The sequence below is a fragment of the Denticeps clupeoides genome, chromosome 12 (genome assembly GCF_900700375.1).
Source record: "Denticeps clupeoides chromosome 12, fDenClu1.1, whole genome shotgun sequence".
Lineage (NCBI taxonomy): Eukaryota > Metazoa > Chordata > Actinopteri > Clupeiformes > Denticipitidae > Denticeps > Denticeps clupeoides.
In genome coordinates this window covers 19324974-19352939 of record NC_041718.1, presented here as the reverse complement: position 1 = coordinate 19352939, position 27966 = coordinate 19324974, and the positions used below count along the sequence as shown (strand labels likewise).

The 27966-nt window shown below is 46.0% G+C and overlaps 1 protein-coding gene across 1 annotated transcript; it reads right to left on the bottom strand.

Moving 5' to 3' along the window:
- Positions 1-389: 389 nt before the first annotated feature.
- Positions 390-20188, bottom strand: LOC114801111 (immunoglobulin-like and fibronectin type III domain-containing protein 1). Its single transcript, XM_028999089.1, has 24 exons — positions 19923-20188; positions 16708-16782; positions 15689-15715; positions 14632-14751; positions 13990-14129; positions 13794-13893; positions 13686-13727; positions 13566-13611; positions 13300-13477; positions 13107-13220; positions 12864-13032; positions 12501-12773; positions 8104-8228; positions 7884-8025; positions 7503-7799; positions 7129-7425; positions 6515-6694; positions 6303-6431; positions 5228-5536; positions 4959-5044; positions 4663-4855; positions 4076-4372; positions 3361-3687; positions 390-688 (listed from the first exon to the last, which is right to left on the bottom strand). Exons 2-24 carry the CDS (start codon positions 16739-16741, stop codon positions 684-686), a joined length of 3630 nt encoding a protein of 1209 aa, XP_028854922.1. The 5' UTR covers positions 16742-16782; positions 19923-20188; the 3' UTR covers positions 390-683.
- Positions 20189-27966: the final 7778 nt, after the last annotated feature.

Genomic DNA, 27966 nt, shown 5'->3' with positions numbered 1-27966 from the left:
TAAATCCAGAGTGTGCTTTATCTCTCTGATTTGTCTAAATGGCTTAAATTGTATATACCATTTAATTTTTTTACTGTTATTATGGCTTTACTGTCTGTTGCATGTATTCACTTTACTTAACTTAGCAGACGCTTTTATCCATAGCGACTTACAAGAAGAAGACACCAGCAATTCTCATTCGGTTTCTATAGATTTTTGTTACAAAACTAATAGCCCTAATAAGGCTTGTCAGGAAAAGAACATGCTAGGGAATTGTTAAGTGCTAGACGAAATGTTTTATTTTTTATTTTGTGCAGTGTGTGTGCATGTGTTAGTGTTAGATTTTTGATTGTATGTGTCTTGATTGATCCTTATGTGTCAGAAAGGTGCCTATAAATAAAATGTATTACTATTATTGTAATGTTTATTAGAAGCAGTAGTACGCACACAGAGAATGACTTGTCTGAGCACATGCTTTAATCCTCTTCACGAAACAGCACCTCCAGTCGTAATCCACCGGCGTCATTAGCACACAGACCACAGAAACCCTGTAAAATCATTTAAGCATTCTCAGCCTCTCACCTACAGAGAACTGATAACACAGTGTAAACATGTATAGAACTGAACACCACAATAACACAACAGCACTGATATGACATCAAAAAAAAAAAAAAATTGCAAGAGGAGTCAGCTGCCATGTTGCTTTATTCTGAAAAAAAGAAGAGAAGAAGAAGTAATGTCATAAGCAGTTGTCACTTCAGTCACATCATATATATTAACAGGATTCCAAATTGCACATGGGACATCTGCTTGGTGCTACGAAATTGATTGGGTCGGGTATTTGCTTTCATTTAACATGCTTTTTATAATTTAATGTCACCACAGCTACTATGCCTGCTGCTGCAGACGCGGTTATATTTTGGAGATGAACGCGTGGCCAGATTGGGTGATTTTGTGCTCAATTTGGCAACTTGTAATTTTTTGCCTATGTATGAGGCACCCAGCTCTACTAATTACTCATGTTTTTTAAAATACCGATCTAAACAATGATCCAAGTTTGGTCATAGAAAATCCATTTTAATATGTCAGTCTGACTAAAAATCTGCTGTTAATCTTTAAACTGAGAAAACAAACCTGAAAACAAGAAGAGGAGCCCTGCAATTTCTGTAAAATTTCTACAGTGTGTAAAAACCTAGAATAGCTCCTCCCTGACACGGACTAGATGTGCCACATGGAGTTTAGTGCAGACTGACCATGACCTCAGAGGTCACGTTTGCTTTAAAAGAGTGTCTGCATGACTCTCACGTTTACCCCTCCAAGTGGAGTGTTTATCATTAGCGGTGTGTTTACCTCTGAGTGTTGTCTATGTCTGTTTGTTGTTGTGTTTACCTCTGAGTGTTTGTTGTGTTTGTCTGTTTGTTGTTGTGTTTACCTCTGAGTGTTGTGCAAGTCTGTCTGTTGTTGTGTTTACCTCTGAGTGTTTGTTGTGTATGTCTGTTTGTTGTTGTGTTTACCGCTGATTGTTTGTTGTATTTGTGGGTTTGTTGTTGTGTTTACCTCTGAGTGTTTGTTGTGTGTGTCTGTTTGTTGTTGTGTTTACCTCTGACTGTTTGTTGTGTATGTCTGTTGTTGTGTTTACCTCTGACTGTTGTGTAAGTCTGTTTGTTGTTGTGTTTACTTTTGAGTGTATGTTGTGTATGTCTGTTTGTTGTTGTGTTTACCTCTGAGTGTTGTGTATGTCTGTTTGTTGTTGTGTTTACCTCTGACTGTTTGTTGTGTTTGTCGGTTTGTTGTTGTGTTTACCTCTGAGTGTTTATTGTGTATGTCTGTTTGTTGTTGTGTTTACCTCTAAGCATATGTTGTGTATGTCTGTTTGTTGTTGTGTTTACCTCTGACTGTTTGTTGTGTTTGTTGGTTTGTTGTTGTGTTTACTTCTGAGTGTTTGTTGTGTTTGTCTGTTTGTTGTTGTGTTTACCCCTGACTGTTATGCATGTCTGTTTGTTGTTGTGTTTATCTCTGACTGTTGTGTATGTTTGTTTGTTAGTGTGTTTACCTGATTGTTGTGTATGTCTGTTTGTTTGTGTGATTACCTCTGACTGTTTGATGTGTGTGTGTGTGTGACTGTTTCTTGTTGTGTTTACCCCTGACTGTTGTGTATTTATTTTTGTTGTTGTGTTTACCTCTGACAGTTTGTTGTGTTTGTGTGTGTGTGTGTTTGTTGTTGTGTTTATCTCTGTCAGTTTGATGTGTTTGTGTGTCTGTTTGTTGTTGTGTTTACCCCTGACTGTTGTGTATTTCTGTTTGTTGTTGTGTTTACCTCTGACCGTTGTGTATGTTTCTTTGTTGTGGTGTTTACCTCTGTCAGTTTGTTGTGTATGTCTGTTTGTTTGTGTGATTACCTCTGACTGTTTGATGTGTGTGACTGTTTGTTGTTGTGTTTACCCCTGACTGTTGTGTATGTTTGTTTGTTGGTGTGTTTATCTCTGACAGTTTGTTGTGTCTGTGTGTGTGTGTGTGTGTTTGTTGTTGTGTTTATCTCTGACATTTGTTGTGTTTGTGTGTTTGTTGTGTGTGTGTGTCTGTTTGTTGTTGTGTTTCCTCTGTCAGTTTGTTGTGCATGTCTGTTTGTTAGTGTGTTTACCTCTGACTGTTTGATGTGTGTGTGTGTCTGTTTGTTGTTGTGTTTACCTCTGACAGTTTGTTGTGTTTGTGTGTTTGTTGTGTGTGTGTGTCTGTTTGTTATTGTGTTTACCTCTGTCAGTTTGTTGTGTATGTCTGTTTGTTAGTGTGTTTACCTCTGACTGTTTGTGTGTGTGTGTGTGTGTTTGTTGTTGTGTTTATCTCTGACAGTTTGTTGTGTTTGTGTGTTTGTTGTGTGTGTGTGTCTGTTTGTTGTTGTGTTTACCTCTGTCAGTTTGTTGTGTATGTCTGTTTGTTAGTGTGTTTACCTCTGACTGTTTGATGTGTTTGTGTGTTTGTTGTGTGTGTGTGTCTGTTTGTTAGTGTGTTTACCTCTGACTGTTTGTTGTGTTTGTGTGTTTGTATGTGTGTGTGTGTCTGTTTGTTGTGTATGTCTGTTTGTTGTTGTGTTAACCTCTGACTGTTTGTTGTTGTGTTTACCTCTGACTGTTTGTTGTGTGTGTGTCTGTTTGTGGTTCTGTTTACCTCTGTCAGTTTGTTGTGTTTGTGTGTTTGTTGTGTGTGTGTGTGTGTTTGTTGTTGTGTTTACCTCTGTCAGTTTGTTGTGTATGTCTGTTTGTTTGTGTGATTACCTCTGACAGTTTGTTGTGTGTGTGTGTTTGTTGTGTGTGTGTGTCTGTTTGTTGTTGTGTTTACCTCTGACAGTTTGTTGTGTTTGTGTGTTTGTATGTGTGTCTGTACCTCGGACTGTCAGTGTGGTGGAGCACTCGGCTTGACCCAGCGGACTCTCAGCCACCACTTTGTATTCTCCCGTGTCCTTGGGTCCCACTCTGAGGATGAGGAGGGAGCAGACGCCGCAGGTGTTGGAGATGTAGTAGTTGGTGTTGGTGTTGAGGCTGACGTTGTCGCGGTACCATGTGACGTGAGGGGTGGGATCTCCCCTCACGGCGCAGCTCATGTAGCACTCGTATCCCTCGGGGGCCGCGTGCATCTTCAGGGGGACCAGGAACTTCGGAGGCCGATCCAGGGTGCAGGTCTTGGATTCCGGCATCTGCAGCTTGAACTTCTCTGAAAAGCGACAGCGGCACGGAGGCTGATTACTCAAACAAAAAGGTCATTTTCACATTAATGATGACCACAACAGTCTGTCCCCCAGCTGGTGTCAGAATTAGGCAGGAAGACGACTGGTTTCTGCCATAATTCATGTCCCAGGGTGAAAATAAGCTCCTCGCAGAGGAGCCGCGGCGGCAGAAGACACACGGCAGGCTGTCAGAGACGACGAAGAATTTATCAGGATTAAAAAACGTTAGTATAAAAACGTTAGTCCTGCTGTGGGGGACAGCGGGACATTTTCATTAAAGTTGAAGCAGGCCAGCAACTTCCCTTCCCTCTTTGGCAAGGAGTCAAATCTCAAGACAGTGAAGTTAAATAGATGCTGAGAAAGGGATGCACGCACCTTTCTTCTCTGGAATGAACCACTTCTGTGACTCGGAGGGTTCGGACAGCCCCATGTCGTTCTTGGAGTAGACCCTGAACTGGTACTCGCGCCCGGGCAGGATGTTGCAGACCGTGTGCCGGTTGTTGAAGATGCGGTCGGCCACTGTGTGCCATGACCGCTTGTTGGAGTCTCGCTTTGTCACCATGTAGTGCAGACGGTCGTCACGTTTCTCGTCCGGGGACGCTGTCCAGGAGACGGTCACGGTTCCTGGCACGTTGGTGTCCAGCTCCACTGGGCCCGCTGGTTTTGGTTCGTCTGTGTGCAGAAGAAAGAAAGAAGAAAGCGAAGTGATTGTCACAAGTGATACACAGCAGCACAGCACACGGTGCACACAGTGAATTTTGTCCTCTGCATTTAACCCATCACCCTGAGTGAGCAGTGGGCAGCCATGACAGGCGCCCGGGGAGCAGTGTGTGGGGACGGTGCTTTGCTCAGTGGCACCTCAGTGGCACCTTGGCAGATCGGGATTCGAACCGGCAACCTTCTGATTACGGGGCCGCTTCCTTAACCGCTAGGCCACCACTGAGAGTTCAACAACAGCTAACCTGTGACTCGAATCTCCACGCTGAAGGTGTCCTGGCCTACAATGTTCTTAACGATGATGCTGTAGACCCCAGTGTCAGAACGTTCTGCAGAAGGAATCAGGATCTGGGATGCTCCTGGAGCGTTGCTGATGGTGACACGTTTGGACACGGGAATGCCGTCCTTCAACCAGATGACGTCTGGCCATGGAGAGGCCTAGGGCAGGACAGTGGAAGGCGATTATGTGAAACTTTTAAGGATTATGCCAGGTCTTGTGATATAGAAAAAACTATAATAACGCTTGTTTCTTTCACTTTACCTCAAAGTTGATGTTGAAACGTGTGGAATTGCCCGCTCTGACCACCATGAAGCTCTTTATTTTGTTATCAGTAAATCTGGGCCTCACTGAGAGGAAAAAATAAATATATATATATATATATATATATATATATATACACACACACACACACACACACACACACACACACACATAAAATTTGGGATTTTCCAGATGTCTGATTCGAATGGCACAGAGGTATACCAGGTATACGCTAGCAAACGCTGGCTAATGGTTCTACGGTTGCTCACCTGGTGGAGGCATGGCGAGGATGTAGTTGTCCAACTCCCGGGGCTCGCCCTCGCCACCCTCATTAACGGCAATCACCCTCACCCAGTACATGGCCATGGACTTCAGGCCCTTCACTGTGAACGTACTCATGATGATCGCATTGGTGTTGCAGCGGTCCCACTCGGTGTTCTCTGCTGGCCTAACCTCCACAAAGTAGGCCTTGGCCTCGTCATGCACTCCTTTCTCCTCCTTCGGTTTACCCCAAGACAGGCACAAAGTATTGTAGGTGGAGTCGGTCACCTTGAGGTCAACAATTTTGCCGGGGGGTTCTGGGAACACATGACAAAATCTTAGGGGGAGCATGTCAAGATTGGCTGGAGTGGCTGGGCTGTTGGATCCAAAGCAAAGATGGCAACAATGGCGTGTAGCAGCAACGCGAGTGACTCTGTGTTTCAACAGTGCAAGAAACGCGATTGTTTGTCAAAGATAATGTAGGATGCCAATGACAGACATTTAAGCAGCTCCAAAGCTCATTGTCGGTAATATATGACAATAGATTGTCACCTTCCTAAATCATTCACAAAAAAACATTGCCTATTTTTTTATGATGCTGGACACCTGTAGTAAAATCGCACGCACAATCAGTTGATCAGATGGTATAGGTCCTATATTGTAACACTTTTAGTATTGTGGGTGACTTTTTTGTCTTGTGTGCCATCTAACATTATTTTGCACTAATTTCACTCTTCACTCTTAGAGAAATAAACATGTATTGGAATGTTTAAAAAAAGTTATGTTTATGTAAATTAAGATATGTAATTGCATAAAATGCTATATTAGTCAATTAATGAGAACAATCAAGAATCTAAATTGAAAAACCAAACAATTAGATTAATCGATGGATTGTAAAAAATACAACACTAGATGAATCCTTTAAAAAAATGATCATGTTGCCCAGCACAGGTCAAGAGGAAGCAGCTTTCAGTATTACTCATGAGACGACAGCTAAAGTGCATCTGAATTGCACTTACTGCATTGTATCCGGCGAGAGGCATTACGCAAAACAGTGATTTCCTAAGTCTTGGATTCACTTACTTTTGGGATCCCTGGCAGTGATGAACTCAGAAGGGCTGCTGGGTTCTCCAGCTCCAGAGAAGTTTACAGCCGAGACACGGAATTCATACTGCAACCCTTCAATGACGTCTTTCACGCCAAACGTCTTCGCTGTGAAAAGAGTGCCAGAGTGGAATTAAAATTCTGTAAGTGTTAAAAAAAAAAAAAAAAGCCCTGTACTTCATAAAAAGCACCTTTGATGGGGTCGTCAACTGGGTTTACAGGACCCCAGAGGTTGCTGCCCTTCTTGCGTTTCTCCAGGTTGTAGCCGATGATGTTGGTCCCTCCTGTGTTGGCAGGAGGACTCCAGGACAGATTGATGCAGTCTTTAAAGGCGCTGACCACCTTCGGAACCGAAGGAGGGCCCGGGTAGGCTGCAAATAGGACAGAATAAGTGACAGAATCTTGCAGGGATTTGCATCACACAGTAGCGCAACGCAACTTGTGTTATCTTGGCTGCCATAAGGCTCCCTGCACTTCTGATCAGAGAACTCGCCTTAATTACTCGCCTCCAGCATCAGAAACCGGCAGAGATCCCACGGCACCCAGAGCTGTTTTTTTTTTACTGACAGACATGTTGAATGAACCCAGAGACCAGTCAGAAAATAGCTTCTGAACATCTCTACATGAAACGCAGTAATGGATCTTCAAAGGCGAGGTGGTTTATGACATCTGTTTGCCTATTTGTGACAGAAACGCTCCCTGTAGATTCGCATTGGAAGCACTAATCACCTTGAGGAGCTGTAGCACCGCATTTTTGCACTTGTTTCACTGGTTCTCTGCGGCACTTTCGGATGGTGCCACGTACCTTTGGTGCCAGCCTGGATGTCCTCTGTCTCCATCAAGTCACTGGTGCCCTCGGAGGTCACGGCTCTTATGCGATAACAGTATCGCTTGCCATGGTCCACGTCAGTGTCCTTGTAGTGGGCGTCACCTGGAATCTGCCCGATCTTTTTCCAGGTGTTGCGCCCCACCTGCTGACGCTCCATGATGTAGTTGGATATGGGCGCTCCACCAGCGTCCTTCGGAGGTCTCCATTTGAACTCAACTGCACTGGACGAGGCTTCAATGACCTCCAGGGGTCCCATGGGAGGGGTCGGCTTGTCTGTGAACAAATGTCTTGCAGATCTACCGGGCGTCACACTGACAAAAATAATCGAAGAACGCAGAAACTGTACGTACCAAGAACCACCAACTGTGTGAAGGCCTCAACTGTTCCAAACTCGTTTTTGAACTTGACCTTGATCTCCCCAGAGTCCTTGCGCTGTAGCTTGGAGTTGAACATGAGGCGGGTGTAACCCGGCTCGATTTCGATCCTCAGGCTGGTGTCGGGCACCAGCTCCTCCCCTTCCTTGTACCACTGGACTTTGACTGGCTCACGGCCCACGTACGGGATCTTGAACTGGGCCCGGTGGCCACATTTGATCACAGTGGGCGTGGCAAACACCTTCAGTTCCTCCGGATCAAACCGGGGGGGATCTGGAGAGCAAATGGAAACGTATTCGCTGAGAAGATGAAAAACAAAACACTGACTAATAGAAAGAAAGAGAGAAAGTGCCAGACCTTCAACAACAATCACGGCTTCAGTTTTGCGGCCATCGGCTTCAAACCGATATTTTCCGGCAAACTCCTCAGAGACTTTGTGGATTTTCAGCTTGTGGTACGCACCATCTTGGGAAATGGTCAAGCCGTCCGAGGACTGAATCTGAAACCAGGAGAACGTTACCCGGTCAACCCAGCTGCCATGCCAAGGATTTTCACTTCGAACCTAAACCAGACCGACCTCGGTCCCGTCTCTGGACCACACGCCTTTGGCCTCCGCGCTGCTCAGCTTGCACACCAGCTCCGCCGGTTCCCCGATGACCACCTTACAATCTTCCAACCCCGCCGAGAAGTGAACGCCGGGTTCTGCGGTGTTTCATCACATGTTAAATGAACATGACGGTGGCTTCAAATGGGACATGAGGTTCATAAAAGCATCAAATCTCATCAAATCATCACTAAAAGCAATCATATCACACTACTCTAGTTATCAGTATGTGGTTTGGCTCGGGTTGAACTCTTAAATATTGATGATATCACATAAAATATTAATCTAATTAGTCGATTTATGCCAAAAGATGTGATCATGATTCTAATCAGTGTTAACCTACCAAATATATTGATGCCATTTTTTCCCCATACACAGTAACATATAATTACATGTCCCCTGTTACGTATAGTTGTATTTATTCTAAATGAAACTGGTTATGCTGTTGAACAGTTATATTTTGGATTGATTTCTGCGGCCCTCAACATCCCTGATGCATTTGTGTTAAAAAATAATACTAAGATATTTTGACGCTCCATGTAATTCTTTTTTCTTCTTCAATCTTTTGTCCAATTTGGTCTTCATTTTGTTCTTGTCCTCTGCTCTTCAGAACTGATGATTATGGACACATTTCAGAAAATGGCCTCTCCGAGCAAGTTGTTAAGAGACTGCAGCAGGTTGGAAATGTCTGTGTTCGCACTCTTCACTCTTCTGAGCTTAAGCTTCATTCTTCTTCTGTCCTCAGACGTTTTCCTTGTGTTTTTTTTTTTATTCTCTTTAAATTTAAACGAGCCCAGTGGGAGACACATTACATAAAAGGCAGCCAAACGTGGCACAGATCCACAGAACACAGCACACAAAAGCAAAATGTGCTCCCACTACTCTGCGCCCACTGCAGATGCTTTTTATCTCGCTGCGCTTGAACCGTGCATGCAAATGTGTGATAGCGAATCTGGCTTTTATATCGGAGCTGTTTGAATTTAATCGTATTTTAACATGTGATTGTGTAAATTGTGCTAATTCATTTCTCCACACATCTTATGATCACATCCCCAACCAATGGCAAAGTCATTTGATCACCAATGACTTTGACATGCGGCATCACAGCCACCATGCATTGGGCTGAGTGCCCTGCCCTGGCTCTTACCAGCAACAGTCTCCTCCAGCAGGGGGCCCTGGCGAACGCGGCCCGGCGAGCCCGCCTCACCGCCGCCCTCTGCCCCCTCACCGCCACCTTCCCCTGGATTCCCATGTGGGTTTCCTTCCGGATTCCCATGAGGATCCCCTTCTGGATTTCCATGAGGGTTCCCGTGCGGGTTTCCATGCGGGTTCCCGTGCGGGTTTCCATGGGGATTCCCGTGCGGGTTTCCATGGGGATTCCCATGTGGATTGCCATGTGGATTTCCACCTTCCGTTTTTTTTTTTTTTTTTTTTTTGCAGTAGGTGTGAAAATGTCGAAATTCAGATGGAATGAGCGAGGAATCAGAAGATAGTAGACACAAGACATGAACAATTATCACAGCATGAGTGGGACAGCAGCAAACCTCCAGACCCCCAGTTAAACTGCTTCATTCAACCAGCATCTGCCAATCATGCCACTTTTCAGAGTGTAGTGCATGGCATGGATGAATGACATGTGTGTGAATGTCGGGTCTGAAGCTGAACTGGCATCCATTTCGCACACAAACAAGCAACCCACAATCCTACAGTGGGTTAGACAAACAAATGAACACTAAGGATGGGACAAAACATCAAAATTCCTTATATTGCACTATGCAATGTGATTTAAGACAAGAACTCATTTCAATTCACTCACAATTGACAGATGGGCCAAAATGTTCATTGGGAATATAAAAAGGTGACCAATCATATTGATTAAAAAAGCATATTGTCCGATCCCTAATGATCAAACATACACAAAAACACATACAGAACATCAACAATATACACAACAATGACTGAAATTCAGCCGACAGGCATTTTTCATATTCCTTCGATTTAGGAGGATATTTTCCCATGGCTACACAAGATGGAGCAGATGGGGAACATTAATACTGTCACTGGATCTGACAAGATTAAGTTAGTGCAACTTATGTTATTAAATATTCAATTTATGTCGAGGTGAAATTTACTGCAAAGGATGCAGCAAAGTAAATGCAAATAAAAATACAGATATAAAAAATGACAACAAAACAGACATCTATAATGCATACAAGTGTCCTGAAGTACGCTATGAAATAGAAATAAAGCAGGTAAAGGACTCCCCTTATATTGCTGTGCTTCATCTTGAACTAAGAACTAATCATCAATGGCAGTGGCTGGCACTCGTATGCAGGTTCAGAAAAGAACCGATAGGTGGTGCTAGCGAGCATTCAACTTTGCGTTCTTCAGCACAAAAGGGAGACAGAATAAAAGTAAAAATATGGTGATGGAGTGAGGTGATTGTCACAGTGAAACACTGCAGCACAGCAAACGGTGACACAACAAAACGTGTCCTCTGTTTTTAACCATCACCCTTAGTGAGAGGCACCCGGGGAGCAGTGTGTGGGGACGGCACTTTGCTTGGTGGCACCTCAGTGGCTCGAGATTCGAACCGGCATCCTTCTCATTACGGGGCCGCTTCCTTAACCTCTAGGCCACCTCTGCCCCCAGAATGATCCCAGAATGGGTGTGTCCCTGGGAATATTCCGGCTTCTTTCTCTTTCTGAGACAAATTAAACAGCGCAAAAAACTGTACAGTGAATATTAACATTGCACAAGCAATAATAATATTGACTCAATTCATTTTTTTTAGAAAGTGTTTACTGGATGCACTTCAGTCAAATTATTTTGACTTCAGTCTGTTAGTGTCACTGTGGGATCGAAATGCGCCCAGAGATATTTTTATTGCTGGTGCTATATGAAGGAAAGGTGGAATTGAGTAGAATATCAGAGATTATTGTAAACGATATGCTGGTCTATACTGCCCAGCTGCCATAAATGAAATACATCACTTTTGTCATGGTGATATCATGGCCTAGTGGGTAAGAAGGCGGGCCTGTAATCTCCAACTGCCACCGTGCCACTGAGGTCCCCTTGATGAAGGTACCGTCCCCACATACTGGTCCCCAGGCTGCCCACTGCTCACTAAATGCAGAGGACACGGTTCGTTGTGTCACGGTGAGATGTGCCACTTTCGTCCCTCGTTAAGCCACACCCCTTAGAACCTTGACAAGCGTGTCATTAAGGTGAGTTCATGTTGAATCGGCGAGTGTGAGGTGACGGTTCCTCACCTGCCGCGGTGTCTCCGTCCAGCTGCCCCGCTCTCTGCTGCTTCCTGCCTTTCCTCCCTCCGCCAGCGCCATCTTCGTCTCCTCCCGCCGCCGCCGCCGCTGCGGCCGCCCTCGGCCGCCTCGGCCGCTGCCGCTTGTGCTGCCGCCGCTGTCGGCCGCCGCCGCCCTCGGCCGCTGCCACCGCGGCTGCCGCGGCTCCGGCGGCCGCAGCCCTCAGCTGCTTTCTTGGCCTCCGCCTCTGCCTTCGCCTTGGCAGCGGCCTCCGCGGCCGCTTTGGCGGCGGCCTGCGCCGCGTCGATCTCCTTCTTCGACGCGCCACGCTTTTTGGCCAGCGCCGCGGCGGCCTCGGCCGCCTTCTTGGCCGCCGCCTCGCAGCGTCGGCGTCCGTAGCCGCCTTGGCTGCGGCCTCGGCTTCCTTCGCCGCCCTGGCAGCTGCCTCCTTCGCCGCTTTCTCCGCCGCCCTCTCTCTCGGCGCGCTTCTGCGCCTCTTTCTCGGCCTTCTCCCTGGCCGCCTTCCTCCCTGGCGGCGGCCTCGGAGGCCTCGCGTTCGGCCTGGCACTTTTTGGCCGCTTCCACGGCTTCTTCCATCTCCTTCTTCAGCTTCTCTTGCTGCTCTGTGGCTATTTTGGACAGGTCCGCTCCGCCACCCCCGGCTGTTGTGGTCTTGCGGCCTTTTTTCTTCCCCTTTGATGCCGGGTCGTTGTCAGCTGCAGAAGATGATCAAACCACTACTTAACTAACCTAAACTAGCACACAACTAATGCAGCAAACTGACTTCATAATCGAGACCAAACGAGTGAACAAATCAATTGGACTAGTCCACCGATTCACTACTAATTTAAACAAACTACTAGTGAAATGATTCACTACTGATTCAAGTAAAAATCTGGTGAACTGATTCACTACCAATTGAAATGAACAACTGGTCATTCAAATGTACACAATAATGGACCCCAATATCATACCCTCATATTCCCGAAGCTCCACCCTTCAAACTGAACACTACAAACAAGCCTATTGGATGCAGATCCCTATAACCAGCTATTCAGAAGGAGTCATTCTAAAAAGTTGATCTAATTAGGGTTAATAGGGTCTCACCTTCAACTATCAGCCAGGCGCTGCATGACTTGATGCCCGCGATGGCCGTGTAAATGCCAGCGTCCACGGGCATGCAGTCTTTGACCAGCAGCCTGTGGATGAGCTTGTCCTCGGACGCCCGGATTTCGTACTTCTCTCCCGACTCGAGGGGGGTGTTCTTCAGGCTCCAGCCGATCTCGTTCAGGGGCAGGCTTAAGACACACTCGAACAGTGCGTCCTCCCGCTCCTCTGCCTTCACTTCTTGGATTTTGACGAGAAACTCGACAGGAGGAACTGGGAACGCAAATCAGACGGCTGAAGGCTGGCAATTTTATACGACTTATCCTGGGAAACTTTAGATAAAAAAAAAAAGAAGACACGTACCTTTAAAATCTGTGGAAAAAATGTTCACGCCCTCAACGTCAAGCTGGTAAAGGCCAGCGTCCTCGGGACTCAGGTTTTTCACTTGAAACACGTACTTCTTCCCAACCTGCTTCAGGGAATGCTTCATCTCCATTTCCACATCTTTGCTGTAGGGAATCATGACTCCATCCTGCCAGGGGAGAACAGATGGAAGGTTGAAATGCCACGACTGTGGGTGTGATCTGACAAGACGGTAGTACCGACTTTATAGAGGAAGATCTGGCTGGTGGGATCCTTGAGTTCCATGTCGAGCTCGAACTCGGCCAGATCCTCAGACTTGACTTTAATTGGCTTCAGGTTGCTAAGATTCTCGATGAACTGTGATAAAGACATGAAACAGACGTGTGAAATCGCTGCTGATGGATGCACGGAAGACAGGGTCGTTCCCATGATGCACCTCCGCCTGCTCTTCCTCCCTTTCCCTCTTCATCTCCTGCAGCTTCTTCAGCATTCCACGGAAGTCCGTGATTCCGTACTCAGTGCAGATGCTCTCGTAGTCCTTCTTGTCTGCACTCAGCAAAATGTCCCAGACGTTCTCATCAATGTCCCCTTCCTTCTTCTCCTCTTTCTTCCGTCTGAAACAAAGCGATCAGCTCAAATTGGTCCTCTGGGGTCAAAATGATTGAACCCGCTCATGGAATGTCCGTTAACTTGACACGTTACCCTTTGCGTAGCATCTTCCTCAACTCTGTAGGATCTGTTCCTGGAGCTGGAAATCAACATGGACGAGTTAAAATGACCGTATATAAAAAAACTCTTTTAGGGGGCAGCTCTTCAACGTACCGGCCTGAGAAGCTTCCATCGCCTTCTTCTTCTTGAATCCAACTACAAAACACAGAAATATGAAAATGTGCATTTGATTTGAACGGAGTTGCTTTTGGTGGCAAATACCTTCAATAACATTGAGGATGACAGTGCAGACGGCCTTGCCGTACTCGTTGGTGGCGTAGCATTTGTAGGTATCTGCCTCGTCGCCGGTCACTTTCGGCATCTGCAAATACACGAGTTCAACAGAGTGCGTTTTCTCGACGATTTTTGCCTCTGAAAATAAAGTGGCTGTTGGCTTTCGTCACGTATCTCTCTGCACCTCCAGAGTGTGTTCGTTTGTCACCGAGTCATATTTGCTCTGAAACTTCTCTGGGTCGTTTATCTCCCCGTTGGCTCGGTTCCAGGTCACTTTCGGCGTCGGGTCTCCCGTCACGATGGCTTTGAAGATGGCCAGTTTGCCTGTTTGACGTGCAGAATTTTTAAAGCCTTGTTTCATTTCCAGGAGATGACGTTTCTAAGCAAGGCCCGGCTGTGACAGGCGCTGCTTCTGTAAGGCGCTTGTAATAATGAATTATGCTTCATATTTAGGCAGCGAGCAGAAATGTGATAGCGACTCTCCGGTGTCGCTTGGGAATGCAGAAAAAAAGCTGTGATAAAAATGCACTGGTGATAATCGCATTAGGTTATATAATTCATAACCTGACCACACCCTAGTTACGTAAACCATCACCGTATGACGAATGTCTGTTTCAGCTGTATGCCAAAGAAATAGAAAAAGGGGCTTATAACAAAAATGACAACAGAAGCAGAGACATTTAAAAACAGCCCCAAACAGTTATAACATGATCTGAATGATCAAAAATAAACCAGATCAAAAGTGAATAAATTAGTATTCTACATTGTAAATTCTATAATTATGAACGTAAAATACCGCATTCAATGCCTGCTGTGCAGCCCTTACCCTCCTGGATGGTTAACGCGATGGGCTTGCGTGTGAAGTCAGGAGTCGTCTTGCCCTCTGGAAGCTCTTCGATGTACTGCGTTATCATCACTCCCGGGACTTTAGACCTCCTCTTGATGCCTGGCAAAAACCCGGCAAGTACTAGCAGTTAAAACTCAGACGCAGGAAGTCAGGGTTGATTTCTGTCCGTGAGGAGCCGTTCACCATTTCACTTCAGGATGGGGCGTGCAACGTTTCTGACCAATAATTCTGTATCTGTATGAACGTGTATGTACGTATTTCATAGTGGCGAGCCTTGCCAATGCTTCATGTTTAGCTGGTGTTCTTTGAACAATGGAGACATTTGTTCTTTTTTTTTTGGGATTGTGCACAGAGTATCTCCGTATGGATGAGCAACGAAGGAAAATTCCTTCTAGGCTCTCCACACAGATATACCAGTGACTTAAATATGGTGAACAAACATAAAATCCTCAAAAGCAAGTTTGAAGGGAGCTATTCTGAGGATTCAAGTCCTTTTTGGATAATCCACTTAAGGAGTCCAACAGTGACATTAATCCCCTGTAAGCCGGTAGACCGTCTGTAAACTCTCAGCTAACTGCATTAAAGTTCCCCACCAGATGCAGATTTACATTTTTCAGATTATACACTTAGAATATGAATATGTTGCTTTTGTGCAGATTTAAAAAAAAATGGAACCTCAGACATTTTAGATCCCAAAGACTCTTATTTTGATTCCCATGAATATGTTCATTCAAACTGCGCTCACAAAAGCTGTGAGAACATGCAGCCTGTTGAACTTTTAAACCTGGTATCAACTTGACATAGACGGTACTCACACTTACATAGGTTGAAATCAAGGGTGCTGATTTATTCGTTGTTGGTATATAAATCGGATCAACCAGAAACAAAATCTTTACGTAATAAGCAAAAAAAAAAGCGGTCTGCCATAACATAACATCATGAATGTGAATTATTAATTTTGCACAGAAGCAGTCCGGGGAAGCAGGAAACGTTTGCATAAGCACTCTCCATGCAAATGCCCGAGTCCGGGGCGTACCTTTCTTTTGCGGGGATCCTTCAGCACCTGGTTGTTTAGTCAACAACACATGGGCAAAGGCGGGTGTGGCGGGAAACAGCACAGAAGATGGTGAGAAGGGACAGTGGGTGGGGTCCAAGCGGGATTGACACACAGTGAAAATGGGTTAGACATGTGAATAGACAGGTGAAGGACTTTAGTGGTGTGGATGAAATTTCGGGGGGGTGTTATACTGGTTACACTGAGGGAGCTGGACGAGCTTTAGGATAAGAGAAGATAAGATAACACGATCCTTTATTAGTCACACAAGTGGGAAATGTGCAATTTACAGCTGGGGCAGTGGTGGCCTGGTTCGAGTCCCTGACCGCCAAGGTGCCACTGAGGTGCCACTGAGCACACTCCTGCTCCCCAGGCGCACAGCTGCACACTAAGGTGATGGGTTAAAAGGTCAGGACACATTTTATTGTGTCACCGTCTGCTGTGCTTGCTGTGAATCATAATAACTTTCACTTTCAGGAGGTTGTTCCTCAGGGTTCCTCGCAGCTATCATCCTCATCATCTTCTTATATCAGATAATACTAATCGGTATCATTTTAGTCAGGCTCGGGTCAGATCCGGCCATTAGCATTAGAGTGGAGGACGAAAGACGTTTCCTTGGGTTGTTGGCAGATTTGCGAATTTGTTATCCTTAAACCACAGCGACCACCATGAAAAGAAAGACAGAGAAAAGTAGGGCCCTATCCTCCTGCAAATATGACTCCTGTAAACTCACAGAAACAATATTCTCAACTAATCTAGTCTATGTGAAATTAATGAGCTATTTAAATGTGACTTGTGTTCACGTGTTCTTCCATGTGATCTTACATGATCTCATCTTATAATCGTTTAAGCTATTAAGTCTGAATGTTGTCTCAAATTAGTTAATTTAACAAATTACTTTAAAATGCATCCAGTTTGTCTCCTATGGATTTTTTTCCCAGAATGCAATGCATTTTGAGCCCCTGTAGAGAGGAAATTGCACAGGGACTTCATTTTCTTACCCTTCTCGGCAGGCTCAGCCACTTTCGACTTCATGATCTTGGTCGGGTTTGAGGCTTTAGAGAATCAGATGGAACCTGGGACCAAGGGAAAGTGGAAGGTTAAATGGACAGCAGTCTTGAAAATACTATATAGAAGACAATGTAGAAGACAAATGAAATGGACTTTTAATGTGGCGTACCATTTGCTCATTTCAGTGTTCATATTAATTATAATAGTGTGTGATAATATTATATTTAGGTAACTTTAGTACTTTACTTTACTTTACTTTATTTGGCAGACGCTTTTATCCAAAGCGACTTACAATGGGAAGACACCAGCAATTCTCGTTCGATTTCTATAGAATATCAAGTATACAAACTAAGAGCCCTGATAAGGCTTAGACTTGTCATTGAAGAACATGCTCGGAGAGTGTTGGAGTGTTGGAGTGTTAGTAACTTCTGCTTTCAACCCCCCCACCCACCAAAGAGACAGACATGAAATAATTTATGAGAGGGACATGTGCTCGACCGTAAATCAGCCACTGGCTCCTGATCTGCAGTTTTAACTTTTAAATGGCGCAGCATCATGGTGACACGTTGTGTGCTGTGTTATTTAAACCTGACAGTAAAATAAAGGAATTAATAAGATCACATGGGCCCGAGAGGAAGGGTCTGACCGAGGTCACCGGGCTCGTAAAATAAAGCCATTTCATTTGCAGTAAAACCTGACCTTAACGGCATTTCGAGTCGCTTTTGAAATCGGTCATTGGCTACGTCTGAAAAAAAGGGGAGGAGCTAGAGGTGGTATGCCATAAAAACTTAATTTTACCTTTCACCTTGCAGCCTGGAGCTCAGATGAACAGGGAGGGGAAATGGGGTAAGTGCTGAGTTCAGAAGTTAAGGGGTCAGAATTGCTAATGGGTTGATGTTCTTGCTCTGCTTTTATTCATTTTTTGAGATGAATGAATTAGGGCTTTATCTCTCTTTATGCAGCAGCTTTATTAATGGGTGTGCGTTATTATAATTACATTTATTATACAAACAAACAAATTTCTGTACTGCAGGGTGTACTGCAGGGTGATTTCTGTGGTTCCATTCGGCAAATAATTGGACTCCTTGTAAGATAATAAATTGTTGTTAAAATTAAATTAAATTATGTGATGTATCAGAACATAGTTGTTTTAAAGTACAGTTTTTAAATAACATGTATAACATGTAATAACATGTCAGGTGACATGTATGTATTGGGGTGGTAGGAGCCTGGTGGGTGACACACTCGCCACAAAGTCACAGGTTCGAACCCCACTTGTGTCCCTGAGCAAGACATTTAACCCTGAGTGTCTCCAGGGGGGACTGTCCCTGTCACTACTGAGTGTGAGTCTCTCTGGAGAAGGGCGTGTGATAAATGTCATGTATTAAATGACGTTAGGAAAGTTCTGACCCCACCAGTCTGCAGGTGGACTTCAGGTTGACGGCAGCCATTCCAGGCAGCCCCTGCTTTATTTATAGGTAATTAGCACATGCTAAATTTGGCCCTGCGTGCCTCGCACCTCGTGACCTCTGACACTGAGCCGTGCAGCCCTTCAGAATCTGGAAGGAACGGGCTGACAGTGGAGATAGACGGGTCGGCTTCTGTCTTCACGCACCACGCCTGCGTCAAACGTAGGTTGTTGTTGTGGCCGTGAGAAATCGTCATGTAATCACTCATCAGATGAGCTGCCGACAGAAGTGCCGTGCGAGTTTCAAATGGTGCGTGAGTAACAGTCGGGGCCATGAACAGTGGCCACGCCCATCGTCAACAGCGACGACTCTTCTCATATCAGGATCACCTTCCTGGCCCAGTTGATGTCTCTCTGGACGGTTACCGACACAATGCAGTCCCAGAGTTGTCCAGGTTTCAAGGTTTAAGTGTAACAAAGTCTGTGGAAATGTGGACAGCGCCCCTGGGGTCCAGGTTTCTTGGCGCAGCAGCAGCAGCTCTGCCCGTGCCAGTATAAGTGCCAGTGTGTTCCACGCCACCTGTACCAGTCCTGCGTAAAGCCAGGAAATGCTGGAGATGAATCCCCAGAGAAGCCTCCCTCCTGTGTTCCGTTCTCAAGTATCCAGCCCCCACCCTCCCCGCACACACACACACACACACACACATACACACAACACACACACACACACACACACCGACCGACTGAGACTCCTGTCACATGAGCTGCGCTCGGCGACAAGGACCATCTGGCCATAAACAAGTGCAGGGTTTACAGGTTAGCTAAATGATTATGAAGCTGACCAACCCCCATCCCCACTCCCACCATCGTCCATCATCAGACCACAATATCGATTCACTCCTTGGGTGAACGTGTTACATTCATATTCATAATGAATATTACATTTGCTGCTAGATGTCAAGATTTTTGTACATCAAAATGTAATATTATTAATGAGATATTGTAAAACGGAAAGATTTTTAAAGTCCAATTTCTGCAAGCCCCCTGGATCAGGCACTGGTTATGTATGGGGGCCTATTAACCAGAAAAACCACAAAGTCCCAGGTTCAAACCCCACTTACTACCATCATGTCCCTGAGCAAGACACTCAACCCTGAGTGTCTCCAGGGGGGGACTGTCCCTGTCACTGCTGAGTTCAAGTCGCGGTAGATAAGGGCATCTGATAAATTCCATAAATAAAATTACATTAGGTGTTCTGATACCCCGAGTCCACCAGTTCCAGGCTTTAGGTTGACCGTAGCCATTCCATTATTTATATCAGTACATGCTAGATATAATTTTAAAATTTCACTTCTGCAACCCCGTTTCCGGCACTGGTACACCATGCTTGTGCAAACATCATAATTTTTTCATATAATAACATACATTGTGTATTTGTTGTAAATTGTCTAATTTTTTTTTATCTTGTGTGTTTCTATGGTTCAGATTTACCCAGAGAATCCTGATGCAGCAAGAAAGATGCAGCCGAGGGCTGAAAGTGAGACGCAGACGGCCAACTTCGGCGCAGATGATTTTAACCCTGACCCGCCAGAGTGGCAGGGCGCCGCTGTAACACAATCCCTTTACAGCATGTACCACTGAGCCCCCATAATAACCAGTACAAACATTACACGGCTTTTAACTGGTCTCCGCGGCACATTGTAAAAACCGGAGAGAAATCGTCTGCCCTGAAGTGGCCCCTGCAGACCCCCTGCTGTGCGATGAGAGCCACCGTCCACAGCGAGGGACGGCACCTACCTGTCGGTCGTCCTCACTTCTCTCTCGCGGGGCTGCGTGGCCGTCCGCTGGCCACCCTGATAGTTGAGTGGTGCCCCTAACTCGTTTCGGGGGGTAATAAATCCTTTGGGCGGCGTGCGCTCGCAGCCGAACGCTCGGCCAGCTGTCAGGACTTTGGTCGTGCCAAGAGAAGCTCCGTCGGCTGTGCTGTCGAGCCACCGGCTCCGACAGGAAGGTGTGCTCACGCGGTGGGGCAGTCCTCAAGCCTGGGGGTCAACAGCCCATATTACACCGTGACCTCTGACACTAAACCTGACAGGAAGAGCCGAAAGTCTTGTCCAGTGGCAGAGAGGGACGGCGAAGGGGCGGAGCCTGTCCTGATCCAGCTGCTTCCACAGCAACGTCAATCAGTAGATAAGGAGGGCATTGTCACTCCCAGGATTCCTCTCAGCCAATCAGGACACCAGATCCGGTCTATCTGTACACACAGATACCATACAGATATTAAAAAGTGTCTCCGGCAGAATCCAGACACCTGACGTTCTCGCCGTGCTACCTGTCAGCTCAGTAGCTGGCAGTTATTGACACTGAGCTCACATCTCCAAGAATTCATCTCTTTTCATATTTTCACTCTGGCAGCATGGCTGCACGTCCTCTAAAAGCTGCCAAAGTCGCAACCGATGTGTGGAACAATGTGAAATGATGGAGTAAGGAAGTTCTGGGATAATAATTAGAGACGGAGAACATGGAGATGGATGCTGTAAACTGATCTTGTCTCCTCACGCCCAGGATGCCCGGACGAACTGTCACCAGTAGCTGCTGTGCTCAGGACCTGTTGGTGACTCTGGACCTTCACATGACACCTGATCCACGTGTTTCAGGATTATCCAGCAGAAATCCAGGGAATGGTCCAATGAAACCCTACTCATTGTCCCGGGCGCGGCCTCGTAGGAGATGGCATGCGGCTCTGAACTTTGCCACCGTTGTACAACATGTTCCAGTTCAGGCTGACGTCTTCCTGCTATTTGAAAGGCGTCTGCAGCAGATGATGTGTGCGCCGGCGGTCATAGAGGGTTAAATTCCTGAACCGCTAAACGTCACGGCACAGTTGGATCCCTCAAGACCGGCACTCAGGTGCCCCATACACGCCGAAAACATTTCAGATTTAACATTTCATGACAAAGAGCTGGCGGAACGAAGGCCATTTCCCCTAATGAAGTTATAATTCATCAGACATGGTTTAGTTTTTGAATAATTCATGCTCTCGCCGATTGGACACATCATCTGCAAAGAGACGGCTCTCCGGAAGCTCCGGACAAGGCCGGTTTGTAATCCAGTGATCAAGGGAGGACTTTTTACCTCCCTTTTTTCCCTACTGAAGCCACATCCTTAAATGTTTTGGATCAAGAGTAGATAGCAAAATGCTGTCACCTCATTATTCAGCAAAACCCCAAAAGCCACATTTTATGTTTGGCTTTGACTAAGAGGCCATCAACATACGTATACTTCCAAAAACAGTTGGAATTGCATAAAAAATTATGTAACAGTTGTAATCGGCATACAACAAATGAATAACATGACATACTATGAAAAATGCAGATAAGTATTCTACACGAGTGCTTGAATTGAAAAAATATATATGTACATATATATATACAGCTATTAAGGAAAAACAAAGATTTCAACTAAGTTGAAAGTATTTTGTTTGCTGTAAATAGTCAGAGTAATAATTTAGTACTAATGTTGATTTTTAATGAGATACAGGCACAAGAAAAATGTTGACCCCCTAAACCTCACACAAACAAAATGGTGGGCTTGTGGAACTGTTGGAACTGTTGGAGCGGTGAGGATTACGGAAAATCCAGGATGCGGATGCAGCTGCGCTGGGCTTTTCAGAGAACAACAGACGACGAGACCCTGTTAAAGCTGTTAGCACGCGGTATATTTACTGTGTCTGTATGGGGAGCTGCCACTCAGGGCGATATTAATTACTGCAGTTCAACCACATTAAATCCATTCAACAGTCAGACATGGGTGTAGAAAATATGAACGTTAGGGGGAGCCAATCATTCAAAATTCACTTAATTTAAATTGGTAATCTGCTGAAATGAGTTTATGTCTGACAGTCAGAGTCAAACTCCGGGTCACACGACCCGCACAACTCTTCAGAAAAACAATAGAATTGTGATTTGTGTGGAGCGGGCCGCTGTGTCCAGTGGCTTTTTTTTTCTGCTATTTTTGGAGTCTGACAGATTCAGGCCAGTTACAAGATGCTCCTGGCTGCTCCATCAGGAGCCAATGTGTTACTGTACTGTACTGTACTGTGTGTGTACACGCTGCTAAATCTCTTCAGTCAGACTATCAGTAAATCTGTTTTAGTTATTAGTCCCTAAAATAAGAATCATGACCTATAACCTATAAAGGTCTTGAAAAGATTCTTTGAATAAAGAAAAGCTCATCTATATCCTCTGAACTGTCTGATCCGAGAGGTCAATGCCAAGGTCACAGCAGGTTGTCTCAGATGGATACAATATTGTCATATTTTCAGATTATTATTGTGATCAAATGTCACCCATCTTGGGTATAATTATTTATACTTGATGTTGTGTGTATTGTTGTATTAAAATCAACTGCAGGCCCCGATAACAAGTGAGGAGTGACGGTTCCCAGCACTCACTCACCCCAAGGCTAAAGGTCTCCCAAGCACCCCGTTGGGTGTCTTGTGTGGGCAGCTCTAAGTACTTCAGGTCACACCAGGCATTAGAATGTGTCTCTGCATGCGTCTCAAGTGACCACTTGAGCACGTCGTTGTTGCGCTTACGAGGGAACGGGGACGTACCTCCACTCACCATGTGGCCCAGGTCACGTCTGACTGTGATCGGGTCTCAGCAGTGGATGCTCAGTCTGTCTACTGAGAAAACGTGTGGCAATCCTGGCATACAATATTAAGAGTTTATTATTCCCACAGTTTGAATACTGTGTCCAGGTTTAATTACCTTACCTGGAAAAGGACTTTAGTGCTGTAGAAGGAGACCAATCAAGAGCTACGACGACTTTAGAGGTGGGGTGGTAGTAGCCTAGTGGGTAACACACTCGCCTATGAACCAGAAGACCCGGGTTCAAATCCCACTTACTACCATTGTGTCCCTGAGCAAGACACTTAACCCTAACTTGCTCCAGGGGGACTGTCCCTGTAACTACTGATTGTAAGTCGCTCTGGATAAGGGCGTCTGATAAATGCTGTAAATGTAAATGTAGAGGTCTTTAGAGCCGAGGTTAACTGAACTGAGCAAGACCAAGAGATGGTAAAATCTAGACATAGAAGAGGTCTAGATGCTGTTCAATTAAACTACATTCTGGGTTCCTTTTAACCTGAAATACACATGATTTTCTTCTCAATCATTCATTATTAGCAAGCTTGTTGGGCAGAATGGCATCCTTTCTCGTGTTCTTCTCTCAAATCTTACAAATCTTACATTTGTGAACGTCCCCAGTTGAACCACATCTTGTGCAGCAGAAATCCCGAGGTGGGCAATATTTTCACTACATGTTTCACGGGTGTGAGGTCACATGTGTCAAACAAGAACAAATTTGGGGTCTCCCAGAACACAATCTTCAATAATCTTTTTATCACAAGCCCCGACATCACAAACAATCCTGTTCATTTGTCGTTTTATAGATTTATCTCTTTGAATCCTAAGGACACCTTTGACCTGACACTGCAGAAGAAGCTCCATGCTTAAACGCCACATTGAAACAAAGGGGGTCTATTGTCATTATTCTCCCCTCATCAGGGTCTCTATTCACACACATGCGTATCTTGTAGGTTGGTATGTGCATCAGAGGGCCATGTGTCTCCACCTGCCGGCGTTGAAACGGATATTAATTAGAATGGATGGTTAAAAATGAAGATTTAATGCGTGCCAGGCTGAGAGATACCAAGCAGCGGCCATGGCATGGGTACATTAGGAATGCGCACCTGCTTGCGTGGCCGAACACGAAACCCCCATCAGCCCAACTTGGCGAAGCTTCAGCTAATCAGGTTTGGCCGTGTCCTTGTGGAAAGCCGGGCCACTAAATATACATCGAACTCTCGGTCAGGCCTTTTGCACAGCAGGACGTCATGCGGGTCCTCCAGCTTTACGGCCACCTCGCCGGTGATTTACGGAGGTGTCACGGAGAAGAGCTTCTTCGAGCGCAGCTCCGCACACGTGCGTAAATCAGCGGTTATTTCGGTCAGAGGGGCCGTAAATTGACCGACTGCAGAGGGCCTGCTGGAAGGTGGAGAGATCATCTTTAGGTAATCTGCATGCATTCGCACCATGGTGCCACACATGGCTCCGGCTCGCCACCGTTCGGACTTTTCGGTGATAGTAAAACGTGAACATTTTCCCTCGTTTTATTTCACGAGTACCACCCTGACAATCTTATTACGACAACCATGTAATTTCACCTACCTAAAATACCCCAATCGGGTGATATTTGGTAAAATTGTTGGATTAACTGTCGGATTAATGGCTCACCCCTGCAACTTCTGCCCCTGCTTCATAACATCTCTCCAGACTCATTCTGGTCATTCTGGCAACCAACCAGTTTAAAGCATTTTGAAAGAGTGAGCGGGAACCAGTCGGTTTTAAGATTAAAGGGCTGCTCTGAGGAACGCCAGTCTCCAGGTTCTTCCCAGGCCTCTTCTCGCTCGCGACACCGCAGAGAACCTTTGGGATGCTTCGCATTGCGCCATCAAGCCATGTGAGCCTCCGCCTGCCAGGGGCCTTTTCAGGCTCTGCTGGAGTAGAATAACAGAAGACAGTTTGAGCGCCTCACACCATGTCCAAGGTATGAACTCCAAATCATCCAATATCAGTCGTGTCAAGTGTTAGAAAACACAAAACAAAGTTGAAATTGTGCATCAGAGGCAGAATATTTCATAACACCCGTTACCAGACTGGATTGTATTCTGGTCGGTCAGTCGATGAATTACAAAATAGTTTACAATACACGTACACGATGAACTATATTGTATTGTATCAATTGTATCAATTGATCGGTTTCGTCTCGTGTAATGTTCCCTGATCGTGTTCACCTGGTGTATATTTATATAATTGTATAAAACTATCCTGTTCGTGTCTGTTCGCCGTCGGGTTATTGTGTGTGTAGATGTTCCCCTGTCTCGTGTATTTTATATTAAACCCCTGTCCTGTGATTGTGCGAATGCGTCCTCCTTTAGAACATAAAGTCTAAAGTTTGCGATAATGCATAATTAAAACTGTGTAAGACAGAATCTGAGATGGTGAATGAATGGGAGATGATCTGTTTTTTAATAAAGACACCCTGCAGACTCTGGCAACAGATGAAATGCACGTTACTTTGGTTTTCTCACTATTATAAATACAATGCAGCAATGAAGACATGAAATATATTAGAATATTTGTTGCCGGGTTTGTCTTTATTTGTAATGATTTATTCGGTCCTCTGGGTAGGTCAGGTTAGCACAACATGCCACCTTTAAGAAAATCTCTCTGATGGAAATCAGCCCTTTGATCTGGACAGTGACAGGTCTGACTCGGGCCCGGCGCATTGGGGACCGTTTTGTCACTCTGCTAATCGGCGCTCGCAGCGACCGGGCGCTATTTTCAGACACAGACGCACGGCAGCGCATTCGCACCAAAGTTGTGAAGCCGGCCGTCGCGGCTCGCCTGACAGGGGCCGGCCTTGCCGGGACTTATTTAGCTCCGGCGTGAAATGAAGCTCTGCGGCGTGGCTCGCTGGTGAGGCAGCCGACCTTCTGGGGCTCTCCGGCCTCCGTCTCCAGATGGAAATATCACCCGAGGAGCGCCCCGCTGGGCGAGGGGGGCCGAGCATCATGTGGACGTGGATAGCTGAGATGTCTCTATTTCCAGCCGAGGTGAAGATGATACATTCCTCCCTCCAGGATGCAGAAGGAGAGGAGCTCGCCGGGCGTCTGGACACCCTCGGGGTCCTAATGACCTACACCATTCTGCAGTCACACCTCGCCGTCCGCTACTGAAGTCCCCGGGTCTGGGGGAGCCCATAAACGCACCACCTGTTGCCTGTAAATCCCTTGGCGCAGTAGCAGGAATCCTGAAAACACGGCCCTCTCCTGTTGACTTGACCTTTCAGAGGCATGTCCACCAGGGACGTGTCCAATTAATGCCACTCAGTCCCGTGCTAATATGGGAGTAATTAGATTGGTAAAGGTGAAAGAGTGCTGGGGACACTTGTCAGGATGGGATCAACATTCCCTGGCCTGGGGCGGAGCAGAGCCCCGGAAAATAGAGGAGGGCCAATAAAAACAGGACAAGTTATTTCCATTTCCACGGGAATTTCTGGAGCAGGTATTTTCACTCAAACGATCATGACATGTCCCATGACAGGGACTTTCATTATAACACACTGCAGAGTACAGGGGAAGGGTTCTTCCCACAGATTCCTGGAAGGTGACAGCAGCAACGTCACACATTTTGTTCAGCCTCTGTCCATAGAACATTCCCGTCGCTTAACAAGCGCCTGTAAAATGTTTATGGTAAATTCTTTACTTCTTTATTGCACTGAACATGAGTGATATTAAGAATCTTCATGCATTTTTATTCATGGAATATTGACGGCGGCAAAACACAAGGACAATGCCACTCTGTAGCCTTGATAACCAACAAGCAATTTTCACGAACACGCTTCCAATAACTGCGGAAAAATGCGTTTGGGAACCGAGGCTTCAAATAATGTTTTAGAAGAGATTGCGTTTATGGGTGAAAGGACCTTCGCATCAAATCTCGCATTTTCTAGCAGTACTTGTTAAGCCATAAATAAGACGTACAAATATTTTTTTTTGTTCAGTTCAACAATGAAATAATATGAAAAGCTAAGTAGAAAACACATGTGGTGTTTAAACATGTTTTACAAGAGCGCTGCATCTCCCCCGCCATGCAAAGAGCACGAAGCAGGCGGCTGAATGGATGAAGGTGACGTGGCGGGTCGCTACCGGCGAAGAGGGCCGACCGCGGAGAGCGCGATGAGTAATAAAAATACCCAGCAGCCCCTTGGGCGCTGCTCTCCGAGTCTGAAGTGGGTTCTCTCCCACGTAAGGGCCGGGGGAAGACCAGAGGTGTCGAGTAGAGACATTCATCTCCTGAACGAATGTACGGTCACGACAACGCGCCCGGGCTCGCACGACCCGGGACCGCCTTTCTTGCCTCTCGCGCTCGGTACCGGTTCATCACCAGCGGCCTCGGCGGCGTCTTAATGGACGACGTTTGATTGGCACCGCGCGGGTCGAACGTACAGCCGCAGAATCTGCTGAGTGGAAAAGGCGCGAGATTAATCCGGGCCTTTCTCTGGCGCCGGGCGAGAGAGCAGCTGCCTCTCCAGGCGGTTCCATTTCCACCCGACTGTTCTCGTAACGGGCCGAACCGGCGGCTCGGCGCTTTTTTACGCCGTTTTTCTCTGTTCTCCAGTCACGCAGGCGTTCCCAGCGGGCCTGAGCACGTGCAGCGCCGACCCGTTCGGGCAAACAAAATTCTCTGTTCTGGGTCCCCTGAGTTGTTGTCTCTGTGTGGACGCAAGACCAGATCGCATAGAACTGTTCCTGTTTTTGGGAGAGAAACGTTCTTGTGTGGACGGAGCCCCAGTCTTGAGATCACTTCTTCGTGTGCTTGGTGTCAAACACGTTTCTAGTTGGATTTCTGCATCGGACCTACACGTGTGGAGATTCACTGCCAGAAGAGAGGACATTGGAACCCACCAAGTACCACAAAACTACAGAAGATCCCAATCACAGCACCTATCTTTGTGGATTTGAGCCTGATGGTTGGGAAACCTTTGAGCCCTGAGAGACCTTGGCCTTAGGACATAGGACCATCCCAACCGGCTGCCCAACCGGCTTCACTTTCCACCTGGGCGTGGCTGTGGGACAAATTTTAATACATTCATTCGGAAGGCATAGGGTTTTTTTTTTCTGACACACACACAGGCTTTTTGTCCAAAACATCCTACCAGGTCCCATCAGGCAAATGTGAGCATCCACCCTTTCATAGTGTCTGCTCTGGGA

Coding starts and splice junctions, on each gene's coding strand:
- LOC114801111 (XM_028999089.1), bottom strand. CDS start 16,741: ATGAAGTCGAAAGTGGCTGAGCCTGCCGAGAAGG. Junction 14,130..14,631: donor CGCGTTAACCATCCAGGAGG/GTAAGGGCTGCA, acceptor CACGTCAAACAG/GCAAACTGGCCATCTTCAAA. Junction 13,478..13,565: donor AGGAAGATGCTACGCAAAGG/GTAACGTGTCAA, acceptor GCTTTGTTTCAG/ACGGAAGAAAGAGGAGAAGA.